The 14,494-nt window shown below is 44.5% G+C and overlaps 1 protein-coding gene across 5 annotated transcripts in view; it reads right to left on the bottom strand.

Moving 5' to 3' along the window:
- Window positions 1–6,746: 6,746 nt before the first annotated feature.
- Window positions 6,747–14,494, bottom strand: part of LOC128693708 (salivary peroxidase/catechol oxidase-like) — a 65,319-nt gene continuing 57,571 nt past the window's right edge. For 4 of the 5 annotated variants that reach the window (XM_053783529.2, XM_070091075.1, XM_053783531.2 and 1 more), the window contains 3 exons: window positions 14,294–14,456; window positions 9,009–9,146; window positions 6,747–8,168 (listed from right to left, as the gene is read on the bottom strand). In XM_053783529.2, the coding sequence (XP_053639504.1) occupies window positions 7,802–8,168; window positions 9,009–9,146; window positions 14,294–14,456 (668 nt within the window). In that variant the 3' untranslated portion in view covers window positions 6,747–7,801. The remainder of the gene's footprint in view (window positions 8,169–9,008; window positions 9,147–14,293; window positions 14,457–14,494) is intronic. The other variant, XM_070091073.1, reaches the window with a different exon arrangement.

Below are 14,494 nucleotides of genomic sequence, written 5' to 3'. Positions count from 1 at the left end.
GCAGCCAGCTCCCTAGCCAGGACTACCAGCCAGCCTCCTAGCCAGGACTACCAGCCAGCCCCCTAGCCAGGACTACCAGCCAGCCTCCTAGCCAGGACTACCAGCCAGCCTCCTAGCCAGGACTACCAGCCAGCCCCCTAGCCAGGACTACCAGCCAGCCTCCTAGCCAGGACTAACAGCCAGCCTCCTAGCCAGGACTACCAGCCAGCCTCCTAGCCAGGACTACCAGCCAGCCCCCTAGCCAGGACTACCAGCCAGCCCCCTAGCCTGGCCTAGCAGCCAGCTCCCTAGCCAGGACTACCAGCCAGCCTCCTAGCCAGGACTACCAGCCAGCCCCCTAGCCAGGACTACCAGCCAGCCCCCTAGCCAGGTCTACCAGCCAGCCCCCTAGCCAGGACTACCAGCCAGCCCCCTAGCCAGGACTACCAGCCAGCCCCCTAGCCAGGACTACCAGCCAGCCCCCTAGCCAGGACTACCAGCCAGCCTCCTAGCCTGGCCTAGCAGCCAGCTCCCTAGCCAGGACTACCAGCCAGCCTCCTAGCCAGGACTACCAGCCAGCCTCCTAGCCTGGCCTAGCAGCCAGCTCCCTAGCCAGGACTACCAGCCAGCCCCCTAGCCAGGACTACCAGCCAGCCTCCTAGCCTGGCCTAGCAGCCAGCTCCCTAGCCAGGACTACCAGCCAGCCTCCTAGCCAGGACTACCAGCCAGCCTCCTAGCCTGGCCTAGCAGCCAGCTCCCTAGCCAGGACTACCAGCCAGCCTCCAAGCCAGGACTACCAGCCAGCCTCCTAGCCAGGACTACCAGCCAGCCTCCTAGCCAGGACTACCAGCCAGCCTCCTAGCCAGGACTACCAGCCAGCCTCCTAGCCAGGACTACCAGCCAGCCTCCTAGCCAGGACTACCAGCCAGCCCCCTAGCCAGGACTACCAGCCAGCCTCCTAGCCTGGCCTAGCAGCCAGCTCCCTAGCCAGGACTACCAGCCAGCCTCCTAGCCAGGACTACCAGCCAGCCTCCTAACCTGGCCTAGCAGCCAGCTCCCTAGCCAGGACTACCAGCCAGCCCCCTAGCCTGGCCTAGTAGCCAGCTCCCTAGCGTAGACTAGCCTACCAGCCAGCTCCCTAGCCTGGACTACCAGCCAGCCTCCTAGCCAGGCCTGTGTGAAACAGGCCTAAGCGTGTATTATGAAACTATGAGGGATACTCACTACAGGTTATACGAGGGATACTCGCCAATCAGAACTCAGTTTATTCCACTGGCGCGACGAACCACCAATCAGAATCTCGATTTAATGTCTGTTGGGGAAAAGGACCCCAATGGAAATAAGTCACTCTGTCTGACTTTTTTGGGTTATCCCAGGTTCTCTACACATATGCTGCTATGTATGATAATTCTATGTAACTGTATTTGTGTATACCTGAATAAACTTACTTACTTACTTACTTACTAAAAACCCAGATGGCAAGACCAACCAGCCAATCCGTAGCTGTGACGTCACCATGGATTAGCCAATGAGAACGCAGATAAGAGTGTACGTCACAACCTGAGGGGGGCACAGTGAGCAGGAAAACTGGGCGTCAGTGGTGCGCAGGAGAACATGGTGGGTGGGTGTGCACTTCTCAGCTCAGCGCAAATTCAACTTTTTCCTGTAAACAGTTAGTTATTTACACTTATGTTTGATAGTACAGTCAGAGTAGTGTATATGTGCAGCTGTCACTTGTGTTAGTGGTTGATATATACTGATCCAGATGTGTCAGTTGATATATACTGATCCGGATGTGTCAGTTGATATATACTGATCCAGATGTGTCAGTTGATATATACTGATCCAGATGTGTCAGTTGATATATACTGATCCAGATGTGTCAGTTGATATATACTGATCTAGATGTGTCAGTTGATATATACTGATCTAGATGTGTCAGTTGATATATACTGATCTAGATGTGTCAGTTGATATATACTGATCTAGATGTGTCAGTTGATATATACTGATCCGGATGTGTCAGTTGATATATACTGATCCAGATGTGTCAGCTGATATACACTGATGCACATGTATGTGTCCGTTGTGTGACCCTTGTGGGTTTAGCGCTTAGTTATGATTATAATATGTCGTATAACGACAAAAAAAAATCCTTTTGCAGTTGATTTATTGTGAAGATTATTATTATTATAATCAAGGGGGAAGCGCTAAACCCGGAGGATTATACAGCGCCTGGGGGGGGATGTGGAAGGCATTCAGGCTTAATTCGGGGAACTGGAGCACAGATCCAATTCCCTAAATCAAGAGCCCCTCACCAACATCAAGGAACCTTCCTTAAGGGGTCTGTGAAGAATTATGGCGGTGTAGGCTACCAGGGCTACTTCGTTATATAGAGGCCATTATCACTGAAACGAGCTATAAACTCTCATGGATCATGTAGCTGAGAATATTAGTACTAATGCGGCCTGGCCCCAGGCTAGGTTTCCTGACTGCTTGATGAAGCAGGTTGTTGGTGTTGGTATACTTCAGTTTAGGCACTGCAGCCTGGCTGTGGTCACGGCTCTGGCACTGCATCCTGGCTGTGATCACAGCCCAGGCACTACTGTTTGGCCGTTGTCACAGCTCTGGCACTGCTATTTGACTGTTGCACAGCTCTGGCACTGCAGCCTGACTGTGATCACAGCCCAGGCACTGCTATTTGGCTGTGATCACAGCTCAGGCACTACTGTTTGGCCGTTGTCACAGCTCTGGCACTGCTATTTGACTGTTGCACAGCTCTGGCACTGCAGCCTGACTGTGATCACAGCTGAGGCACTGCTATTTGACTGTGATCACAGCTCAGGCACTGATATTTGGCCGTTGTCACAGCTCTGGCACTGCTATTTGGCCGTTGTCACAGCTCTGGCACTGCAGCCTGGCTGTTGTCACAGCTCTGGCACTGCAGCCTGGCTGTTGTCACAGCTCTGGCACTGCAGCCTGGCTGTTGTCACAGCTCTGGCACTGCAGCCTGGCTGTTGTCACAGCTCTGGCACTGCAGCCTGGCTGTTGTCACAGCTCTGGCACTGCAGCCTGGCTGTTGTCACAGCTCTGGCACTGCAGCCTGGCTGTTGTCACAGCTCTGGCACTGCAGCCTGGCTGTTGTCACAGCTCTGGCACTGCAGCCTGGCTGTTGTCACAGCTCTGGCACTGCAGCCTGACTGTTGTCACAGCTCTGGCACTGCAGCCTGTTAGGAGTGAATGGAGACAAATGGTTTTTAGGACTTAACGTGCTGTTGGAGTGTGAGCAAAGTAACATTTCAAGGGATTCAGGGAAACTGGCAGGCTGGACTAAGTCCTGGAGATGGGAAGTACAGTGTCTGCACTCTGAAGGACGGGTGTTAATGTTGCAGTTTTATAACTGTAGTGTCAGCGTGCCTCTGGCAAGACAGTGATGGAGTGAATGATGATAAAAGTTTTTCTTTTTCGGGCCACCCTGCCTTGGTGGGAGACGGCCGATGTGTTAATAAAAAATACCTTTAGTGTTGCAATCAACACAACAGGAGCTTGCAATGTTGCAATAATAATTAGCAGGTACAGGCACATTAGTCCAGGAGAACGTTCTATCTAGGATGAGGTATGAACTCTGTGTGTCTGTATATATTTATATTTTCATATATATCATGCAATACGATGTATATGTCAATGTGTATATACTTAGAGTTGACTAATTACTGTTCTAGGTATTAAAGTATTCTTGACTGGTGGCCAACAGGTTAAATTTACTTGACAGTTTTTAAACCCAATTAACCAGCCAAACTATAAATATAAATATATTTTTGTATGTAAATATTTATATACATTTACAGTGTATAATACATTTACAAACATTAGTTCTCAAAATCCTTCCATTTTGTGGAAAATATTGTATATATTTTCCAGAAATTCAGTATTTATATGTAAATAGATGACCATACTGTATTTAATAATATTTGTCATAGAAAACGGAAAGCCTGTGTCTGCGCAGACTAGACTCGCCATCTTGGTTTTGAATTTTGTACAAATGTTGGTGTAATGGGAAGAATTTTTCGTGCTCTAGAGGTTAAAATTGTGTTGACACCTCTCAAATAGGAGGCGAAATTGGTGGATGTGCATTCCTACATAACTTGAGATATCAGACGACTGGACAAGACAGCTCCAGGAACCTCAGATAAGCTCTCTAGATTTGTGTGTAATTCTGGCCAGCATTATTTTCATAGATTTAGTTAGAGTGAGGTTTTCTGAGTATGATACACATTAATCTCCAGTCAAATTGGTGAGTGATATTAAGATATATTTTCCTTCTGTAATGTAATTGTGTATATATATAACCATTTATTATTTTTAATATACAGTCCACAAATTTATATATTTACCAGTATTCCTGGTGTATGTATATTTCATTTAATTAATAGGTCCAGAGCAACTTGTGGTTATGACAGTGGTAGGTATCGAAGGGGGACATTTTTTGCGACCTAGGTGTCCCAAATTCCTACTTGTCTATGTAACATTGATAAATAATAATTATCTTTGTTATTTACTGTTATGTACATAATGAGTTACATACAGATAAATGCAATTTTCCACACATTTATTAACGGAAAAAAGACCCAAAGTGTGTTTTATTTATTTTAAATTTATTAAAGCAACTCCGGCTAATATTATGTGTGTTTAAGATAACACATTGTAACACTTATGTGTGTAAGATAACACATTGTAACACTTATGAGTGTAAGATAACACATTGTAACACTTATGTGTGTAAGATAACACATTGTAACACTTATGTGTGTAAGATAACACATTGTAACACTTATGTGTGTAAGATAACACATTGTAACACTTATGTGTGTAAGATAACACATTGTAACACTTATGTGTGTAAGATAACACATTGTAGCACTTATGTGTGTAAGATAACACATTGTAACACTTATGTGTGTAAGATAACACATTGTAACACTTATGTGTGTAAGATAACACATTGTAACACTTATGTGTGTAAGATAACACATTGTAACACTTATGTGTGTAAGATAACACATTGTAACACTTATGTGTGTAAGATAACACATTGTAACACTTATGTGTGTAAGATAACACATTGTAACACTTGTGTGTGTAAGATAACACATTGTAGCACTTGTGTGTGTAAGATAACACATTGTAGCACTTATGTGTGTAAGATAACACATTGTAACACTTATGTGTGTAAGATAACACATTGTAACACTTACGTGTGTAAGATAACACATTGTAACGCTTATTTCAAGCAAAGTGTCTTGCTATATCTGCTCTGTTTCACATGACCACATAATGCTACAATGTAGCCTCATCTTCAGTTTCACATGACCACATAATGCTACAATGTAGCCTCATCTTCAGTTTCACATGACCACATAGTGCTACAATGTAGCCTCATCTTCAGTTTCACATGACCACATAGTGCTACTATGTAGCCTCATCTTCAGTTTCACATGACCACATAGTGCTACAATGTAGCCTCATCTTCAGTTTCACATGACCACATAGTGCTACTATGTAGCCTCATCTTCAGTTTCACATGACCACATAGTGCTACTATGTAGCCTCATCTTCAGTTTCACATGACCACATAGTGCTACAATGTAGCCTCATCTTCAGTTTCACATGACCACATAGTGCTACTATGTAGCCTCATCTTCAGTTTCACATGACCACATAGTGCTACTATGTAGCCTCATCTTCAGTTTCACATGACCACATAGTGCTACTATGTAGCCTCATCTTCAGTTTCACATGACCACATAGTGCTACTATGTAGCCTCATCTTCAGTTTCACATGACCACATAGTGCTACTATGTAGCCTCATCTTCAGTTTCACATGACCACATAGTGCTACTATGTAGCCTCATCTTCAGTTTCACATGACCACATAGTGCTACTATGTAGCCTCATCTTCAGTTTCACATGACCACATAGTGCTACTATGTAGCCTCATCTTCAGTTTCACATGACCACATAGTGCTACTATGTAGCCTCATCTTCAGTTTCACATGACCACATAATGCTACAATGTAGCCTCATCTTCAGTTTCACATGACCACATAGTGCTACAATGTAGCCTCATCTTCAGTTTCACATGACCACATAGTGCTACTATGTAGCCTCATCTTCAGTTTCACATGACCACATAGTGCTACTATGTAGCCTCATCTTCAGTTTCACATGACCACATAGTGCTACTATGTAGCCTCATCTTCAGTTTCACATGACCACATAATGCTACAATGTAGCCTCATCTTCAGTTTCACATGACCACATAGTGCTACAATGTAGCCTCATCTTCAGTTTCACATGACCACATAGTGCTACTATGTAGCCTCATCTTCAGTTTCACATGACCACATAGTGCTACTATGTAGCCTCATCCTCATCCTCGTCTCAGCTCTGAATAATATTTGGTAACCCACAAGTCTCTAAGCTTCGTGTAATTAATTATATTCATAAACAAGCACTGAATCTGTTATCAATTTTCATAAAAGGCACTTAGTGTTTAACTACTCAAAAAATTAAACTAGTGAAATTTAAAACTAATGAATTAGACACTTGTACAACACTATTATGTTTATTGAGTAAACTTTCTGAGAGTAAAGTTACCAAGTGTTGCTTGCACGAGTGTATGATTTATCATCGTCTCGGTTTTCTGAACCATTTGTATCAAATACCATTTAAATCTGGGAATAAAGAAAACACAGATATGGTTTCGAAAGTGACCTGCACTTTAATAAATAACAAACATTATTAAATAAGTTAGGAATGATCAACGTTGTCCCTTTGGAAGGATGTGCCTAATTTGGGCCAGTAGGCCTCCTGTAGAGGTCCTCCATTCTTATGTTGTGGAGAAGGTTTGTAGCGTGGGACAGGCTTGACCTGTGCACTACAGTCTGCTCAGTAAATAATACAAGATATACATATTAACAAATATGGGCAGAAACATCTTAAATTAACAATACTACTATATATATCAAGAGCTATAATATATATTGAAGAAAATAATAATACTGACCGATATCTACATTAAAGTAGAAAATAGCAATTATTGGCAGATTTACTTCATTAACATCTTAATCCACTCGTCGTTTATTCGTTTGTCCTAAACTGAACAAATGGACAATACAATTCTGCATGCTGGACAAGGGGCCTACATGAGACAGTTGAAAAAAAGAAGTGTTTCTCTCCTGTGTAAATGCTGATTTTTGGTTAGTCAGAAAAATTGTTGTGTGAGGTGGTCGACACGAACTGGAGTCCCACTGACTAGGACGCTATCATCAACTAGGTTATCTTGAAAACAGATTACTATGTTATCTGTTTTCAACGTGTTGTTATAGAGAATTACCCACTAGGAGTGCAGGTGCGAATGAGTCATCTATTCAGGAAAGAAGCTAGATAGAAGATAATAGTAAGAGAAAAACAAGTACAGTACACGTTGCACTGAGTTTTATCACACCATCAGAGATAAACCTGGAGAAGAGCGAGTTTATATAGGAGAACGTAGTGAGGTCGGCAGTGCTTTCTGCTCTTCACTGGTGTATTGTGACCTAATTCTCACACACTATAATGCACCCCTAACAAAAGTGCGTGTTTCTAGGAGCTCCATACAAGAACACACTAGGCATGGGTAAACCTCGATAGGACCTTTTTAGAGATCTGTGTTTAGTCACCCCCTAGACGAGTAGGCTCCTGGGATCCTGTGTTCAAGTGTTCCCTGGAGAAGGTCCCTTATGGACCTTCCATCAGCTGTCCTCTTAGAAAGGACAGTATTTAAGGATTTGTGTTCAGTTGTCTCCCCCGGCTCCGTCCGTAAAATAGCGTGTTGGAATACGCTTGCTGGATAACATTATCGAAGTTTTGTTGTGTGAACTGGGACATACTGGGAGAATGTCCCGCGTAGGAGGCAGCCGAGGATCCCATAGAGGCGTCATTCTCACCTTCCTGCCCTCCTTTACCACTCTTCTCGTCAGGCTCTTCGAAGGGTCGTGGCAGCTCCTGGGAGAAGATATCCTGCAAACGGTTGTCGTCGTAGTCTCCGTAGACATCCTCGTCCTCCAGGTAGAAGAGCTCTTCTTCAGAGAGTCCAGACAGGTCCTCAGACTCTCCCGCCGCCCCAGACTCTCCTACTTCATCGCTACTGCGGACACAGTAAAGGTACTAATCAGTAAAAGGCTGCTAGAGGATGACTTGTATACATATAACACAGGTATGTGTATTCTGATACTTGCGAAGACACAGTGCACACAGGAGACAGCACTCAACACAAACACACACACAAGAATTATTATCGAAAATAAGCGCTAAGCCCATATGGATCATACACACATGACTGTGACAATATAAGATTTATATAAACGAGCATACAACACCAGTATGGAGCCGTCACCTCAACAACCAAAACTAAGTGAGTACAACTAGGCGAGTACAATAAGGTGAGTACATATTCCCAGAAGACCACTCAAACTGTCCCAGACATATTGTTGAACAATGAGTGTATTGGGTAAAGTTTGGGCAATAATGACCCTCATCAGCTCAGGGGAAACAATACCCGACGTTACCTATTATCTAAACGCTGCTGCTGCTGCCTCACAAGTCTTGTTTAGCTTTAGAAACTTTGTGGGTTTAATCAGATTATGATAAAAAAGTTTCGTGTAATGGTTGATCCTTTGTCCAGGATGGTCTCTTGGAGGTGGGGAGGGGGGGGGGAGGTTGGTGTCCTTGTCAAAGTTTGTAAAATAACACTATTATAATTTCGCTCTCTCTCTGATTTTCTTTTCGTCTCGGCTGTCTCTCTCTCTCTCTGCTACCTGTTCTGTACCTTGATCGGATGGAGCTTTCTCCCTAACATTACAGCAGCAGTCGTCGCCTGCCACTGAGGTGCTTCCCTTATTTATTTGTCACACACCAGAAGTCATGAGAGTATAACATGCCAGGGCTGTGTAAGACATTATTCCAGGTATTTAAGTGGTTGTCTCACCTGGATGTTGACTGTGAAGTGACTTGAGAGAAGTTCAGGTCAGCAGTGACTGAGTACACCAGGCTGGGGAAGTCTTCCTTCCAGGGCCGGAGGTCCAGTGAGGGTATTCCAGGTCCGTGGCACGACTGTTTGGTGTTCCTGTGATATCAAACAGCCGGTTCATAACATCCTTCAACTCACAGTATAACAGGACTGCTTTATGTTTATTAGAAACTAACATACACACACACACACATACACACACACACACACATACACACACACACACACACACACACACACACACACACACACACACACACACACACACACACACACATACACACACACACACACACACACACACACACACACACACACACACACACACACACACACACACACACACACACACACACACACACACACACACACACACACACATACACACACACACACACACACACACATACACACACACACACACATACACACACACACACACACACACACACACACACACACACACACACACACACACACACACATACACACACACACACACACACACATACATACAGATGAGGAGGAGGTGACATACATACAGATGAGGAGGAGGTGAAGAAACTGCTAAGGGACATCGATACCTCAAAGGCAATGGGACCGGACAACATCTCTCCATGGGTCCTTAGAGAGGGAGCAGATATGTTGTGCGTACCACTTACCACAATCTTCAACACATCCCTGGAAACTGGGCAACTACCTGAGGTATGGAAGACGGCAAATGTAGTTCCCATTTTCAAAAAAGGAGACAGAAAAGAGGCACTAAACTATAGACCTGTGTCATTGACGTGTATAGTATGCAAAATTATGGAGAAGATTATCAGGAGGAGAGTGGTGGAGCACCTGGAACGGAACAGGAGTATAAATGCCAACCAGCACGGATTCACGGAAGGCAAATCCTGTGTCACAAACCTTCTGGAGTTTTATGATAAAATAACAGAAGTAAGACAAGAGAGAGAGGGGTGGGTTGATTGCATCTTCTTGGACTGCAAGAAGGCTTTTGACACAGTTCCTCACAAGAGATTAGTGCAGAAGCTAGAGCATCAGGCGCATATAACAGGAAGGGCACTGCAATGGATCAGAGAATACCTGACAGGGAGGCAACAACGAGTCATGGTACGTAATGATGTATCACAGTGGGCACCTGTGACGAGCGGGGTCCCACAGGGGTCGGTCCTAGGACCAGTGCTATTTTTGGTATATGTGAACGACATGACGGAAGGGTTAGACTCAGAAGTGTCCCTGTTTGCAGATGATGTGAAGTTAATGAGGAGAATTAAATCTGATGAGGACCAGGCAGGACTTCAAAGAGACCTGGACAGACTGGACACCTGGTCCAGCAAATGGCTTCTCGAATTTAATCCTGCCAAATGCAAAGTCATGAAGATAGGGGAAGGGCACAGAAGACCACAGACAGAGTATAGGCTAGGTGGCCAAAGACTGCAAACCTCACTCAAGGAGAAAGATCTTGGGGTGAGTATAACACCGAGCATGTCTCCGGAAGCACACATCAATCAGATAACTGCTGCAGCATATGGGCGCCTGGCAAACCTGAGAACAGCATTCCGACACCTTAGTAAGGAATCATGCAAGACACTGTACACCGTGTATGTCAGGCCCATACTGGAGTATGCAGCACCTGTTTGGAACCCGCACTTGATAAAGCACGTCAAGAAACTAGAGAAAGTACAAAGGTTTGCAACAAGGTTAGTTCCAGAGCTAAGGGGAATGTCCTATGAAGAAAGATTAAGGGAAATCGGCCTGACGACACTGGAGGACAGGAGGGTCAGGGGAGACATGATAACGACATATAAAATACTGCGTGGAATAGACAAGGTGGACAAGGACAGGATGTTCCAGGGAGGGGACACAGAAACAAGAGGCCACAATTGGAAGTTGAAGACACAAATGAGTCAGAGAGATAGTAGGAAGTATTTCTTCAGTCATAGAGTTGTAAGGCAGTGGAATAGCCTAGAAAATGACGTAGTGGAGGCAGGAACCATACACAGTTTTAAGACGAGGTTTGATAAAGCTCATGGAGCGGGGAGAGAGAGGGTCTAGTAGCAACCGGTGAAGAGGCGGGGCCAGGAGCTAGGACTCGACCCCTGCAACCACAAATAGGTGAGTACAAATAGGTGAGTACACATACACACACACACATACACACACACACACACACACACACACACACACACACACACACACACACACACACACACACACACACACACACACACACACACACACACACACACACACACACACACACACACACACACACACACACACACACACATACACACACACACACACACACACACACACACATACACACACTCAGGAGAAGAGTGGTGGAACACCTAGAAAGGAATGATCTCATCAACAGCAGCCAGCATGGTTTCAGGGACGGGAAATCCTGTGTCACAAACCTACTGGAGTTCTATGACATGGTGACAGCAGTAAGACAAGAGAGAGAGGGGTGGGTGGATTGCATTTTCTTGGACTGCAAGAAGGCGTTTGACACAGTTCCACACAAGAGATTGGTGCAAAAACTGGAGGACCAAGCAGGGATAACAGGGAAGGCACTACAATGGATCAGGGAATACTTGTCAGGAAGACAGCAGCGAGTCATGGTACGTGGCGAGGTGTCAGAGTGGGCACCTGTGACCAGCGGGGTCCCGCAGGGGTCAGTCCTAGGACCAGTGCTGTTTCTGGTATTTGTGAACGACATGACGGAAGGAATAGACTCTGAGGTGTCCCTGTTTGCAGATGACGTGAAGTTGATGAGAAGAATACACTCGATCGAAGACCAGGCAGAACTACAAAGGGATCTGGACAGGCTGCAGACCTGGTCCAGCAATTGGCTCCTGGAGTTCAATCCCACCAAGTGCAAAGTCATGAAGATTGGGGAAGGGCAAAGAAGGCCGCAGACGGAGTACAGTCTAGGGGGTCAGAGACTACAAACCTCACTCAAGGAAAAAGATCTTGGGGTGAGTATAACACCAGGCACATCTCCTGAAGCGCACATCAACCAAATAACTGCTGCAGCATATGGGCGCCTAGCAAACCTCAGAACAGCATTCCGACATCTTAATAAGGAATCGTTCAGGACCCTGTACACCGTATACGTTAGGCCCATATTGGAATATGCGGCACCAGTTTGGAACCCACAATTAGCCAAGCACGTAAAGAAACTAGAGAAAGTGCAAAGGTTTGCAACAAGACTAGTCCCAGAGCTAAGAGGTATGTCCTACGAGGAGAGGTTAAGGGAAATCAACCTGACGACACTGGAGGACAGGAGAGATAGGGGGGACATGATAACGACATACAAAATACTGAGAGGAATTGACAAGGTGGACAAAGACAGGATGTTCCAGAGATTGGACACAGTAACAAGGGGACACAGTTGGAAGCTGAAGACACAGATGAATCACAGGGATGTTAGGAAGTATTTCTTCAGCCACAGAGTAGTCAGTAAGTGGAATAGTTTGGGAAGCGATGTAGTGGAGGCAGGATCCATACATAGCTTTAAGCAGAGGTATGATAAAGCTCACGGCTCAGGGAGAGTGACCTAGTAGCGATCAGTGAAGAGGCGGGGCCAGGAGCTCGGACTCGACCCCCGCAACCTCAACTAGGTGAGTACAACTAGGTGAGTACACACACACACACACACACACACACACACACACACACACACACACACACACACACACACACACACACACACACACACACACACACACACATACACACACACATACACACACACACACACACACACACACACACACACACACACACACACACACACACACACACACACACACACACACACATACACACACACACACACACACACACACACACACACACACACACACACACACACACACACACACACACACACACACACACACACACACACACACACACACACACACACACACACACACACACACACACACACACACACACACACACATACACACACACACACACATATTTAAAATGATTACTAATTTTCATGATTACAGATGGTTACTCTTTCTTATCTCGAGAAAGGAACTACAGTGAGACCCAACTGAGTTTAAATTAATATTGTGCATTAAAGGTAATATTAAGCCCCAAGATAATTGTAAGTTACAACAGAGTCTTCACATCATGTCCTTGTATTGATAAAGGACCCCAATGGAAATAAGTCACTCTGTCTGACTTTTTTGTGTTATCCCAGGTTCTCTACACATATGCTGCTATGTATGATAATCTATGTAACTGTATTTGTGTATACCTGAATAAACTTACTAAAGCCACTGGCTGACAAAATGTCTACAAATAAAGATACCCAGATGTTGCACATGTGTCTAATTCTTTATCTTGTCGGTACAGTACACCATTCTTATACAAGTATTGTTTCAAAGATTAAGAAGCTAATTTTAAAACAAAGAATTCAAGGGGATTTGTAGTCAAGGCTAACAAGAACTCTTGTAAAACAAGTTAGTTGCCCATGTTCTATAAAATAATTAGTATCATTGTGTCTAAGAGTGCAACTTTTCCTATAATCTAGATAATATATTAATATGTGAGCATTCGTGTCATTTAAGTTATATACAGCTACAACATTTTAATGTTTTAAGGAAAGGGATTTATGTATATCATTTTTGTGTTATCTCCCGTTTTCTGTGAATAAGCTAACCTCCCATATTCTGTGAAAAAGCAACTAACATGTTTTCTGTGAATAGGCAATTAACCCGCCGTTTTCTGTGAAACAATACGCAACTAACCACACGTTTTCTGTAAAACAATAGGTAACTAATCTGCCGTTTTCTGTAAAACAATACGCAACTAACCACACGTTTTCTGTAAAACAATAGGCAACTAATCTGCCGTTTTCTGTGAAACAATACGCAACTAACCACACGTTTTCTGTAAAGCAATAGGTAACTAATCTGCCGTTTTCTGTGAAACAATACGCAACTAACCACACGTTTTCTGTAAAACAATAGGTAACTAATCTGCCGTTTTCTGTAAAACAATACGCAACTAACCACACGTTTTCTGTAAAACAATAGGCAACTAATCTGCCGTTTTCTGTGAAACAATACGCAACTAACCACACGTTTTCTGTAAAACAATAGGTAACTAATCTGCCGTTTTCTGTGAAACAATAGGCAACTAACCTGCCGTTTTCTGTGAAACAATACGCAACTAACCACACGTTTTCTGTGAAACAATAAACAACCAACCTGCCGTTTTCTGTGACAGGTCTGAAGAGGTTAGGCTGGAGTTCGTCAACATCGTCGAGGTTGTTACAGAGAACTCGTGCCAGCGTCACCTTCCTCACCTCTCGTAGTTGCTCAGGCGTCAGGGATGACACCTGCCCCCCGTTCTCGAACCAGAAGCGATCACCTGTCAAGGTGGCGCAGGTGCCGGAGGAGATCAGGTGA

The sequence above is a fragment of the Cherax quadricarinatus genome, chromosome 34 (assembly GCF_038502225.1).
Source record: "Cherax quadricarinatus isolate ZL_2023a chromosome 34, ASM3850222v1, whole genome shotgun sequence".
Lineage (NCBI taxonomy): Eukaryota > Metazoa > Arthropoda > Malacostraca > Decapoda > Parastacidae > Cherax > Cherax quadricarinatus.
Note: the sequence above shows the minus strand (reverse complement) of the source record. Positions and strands in the feature narration are given on the sequence as shown.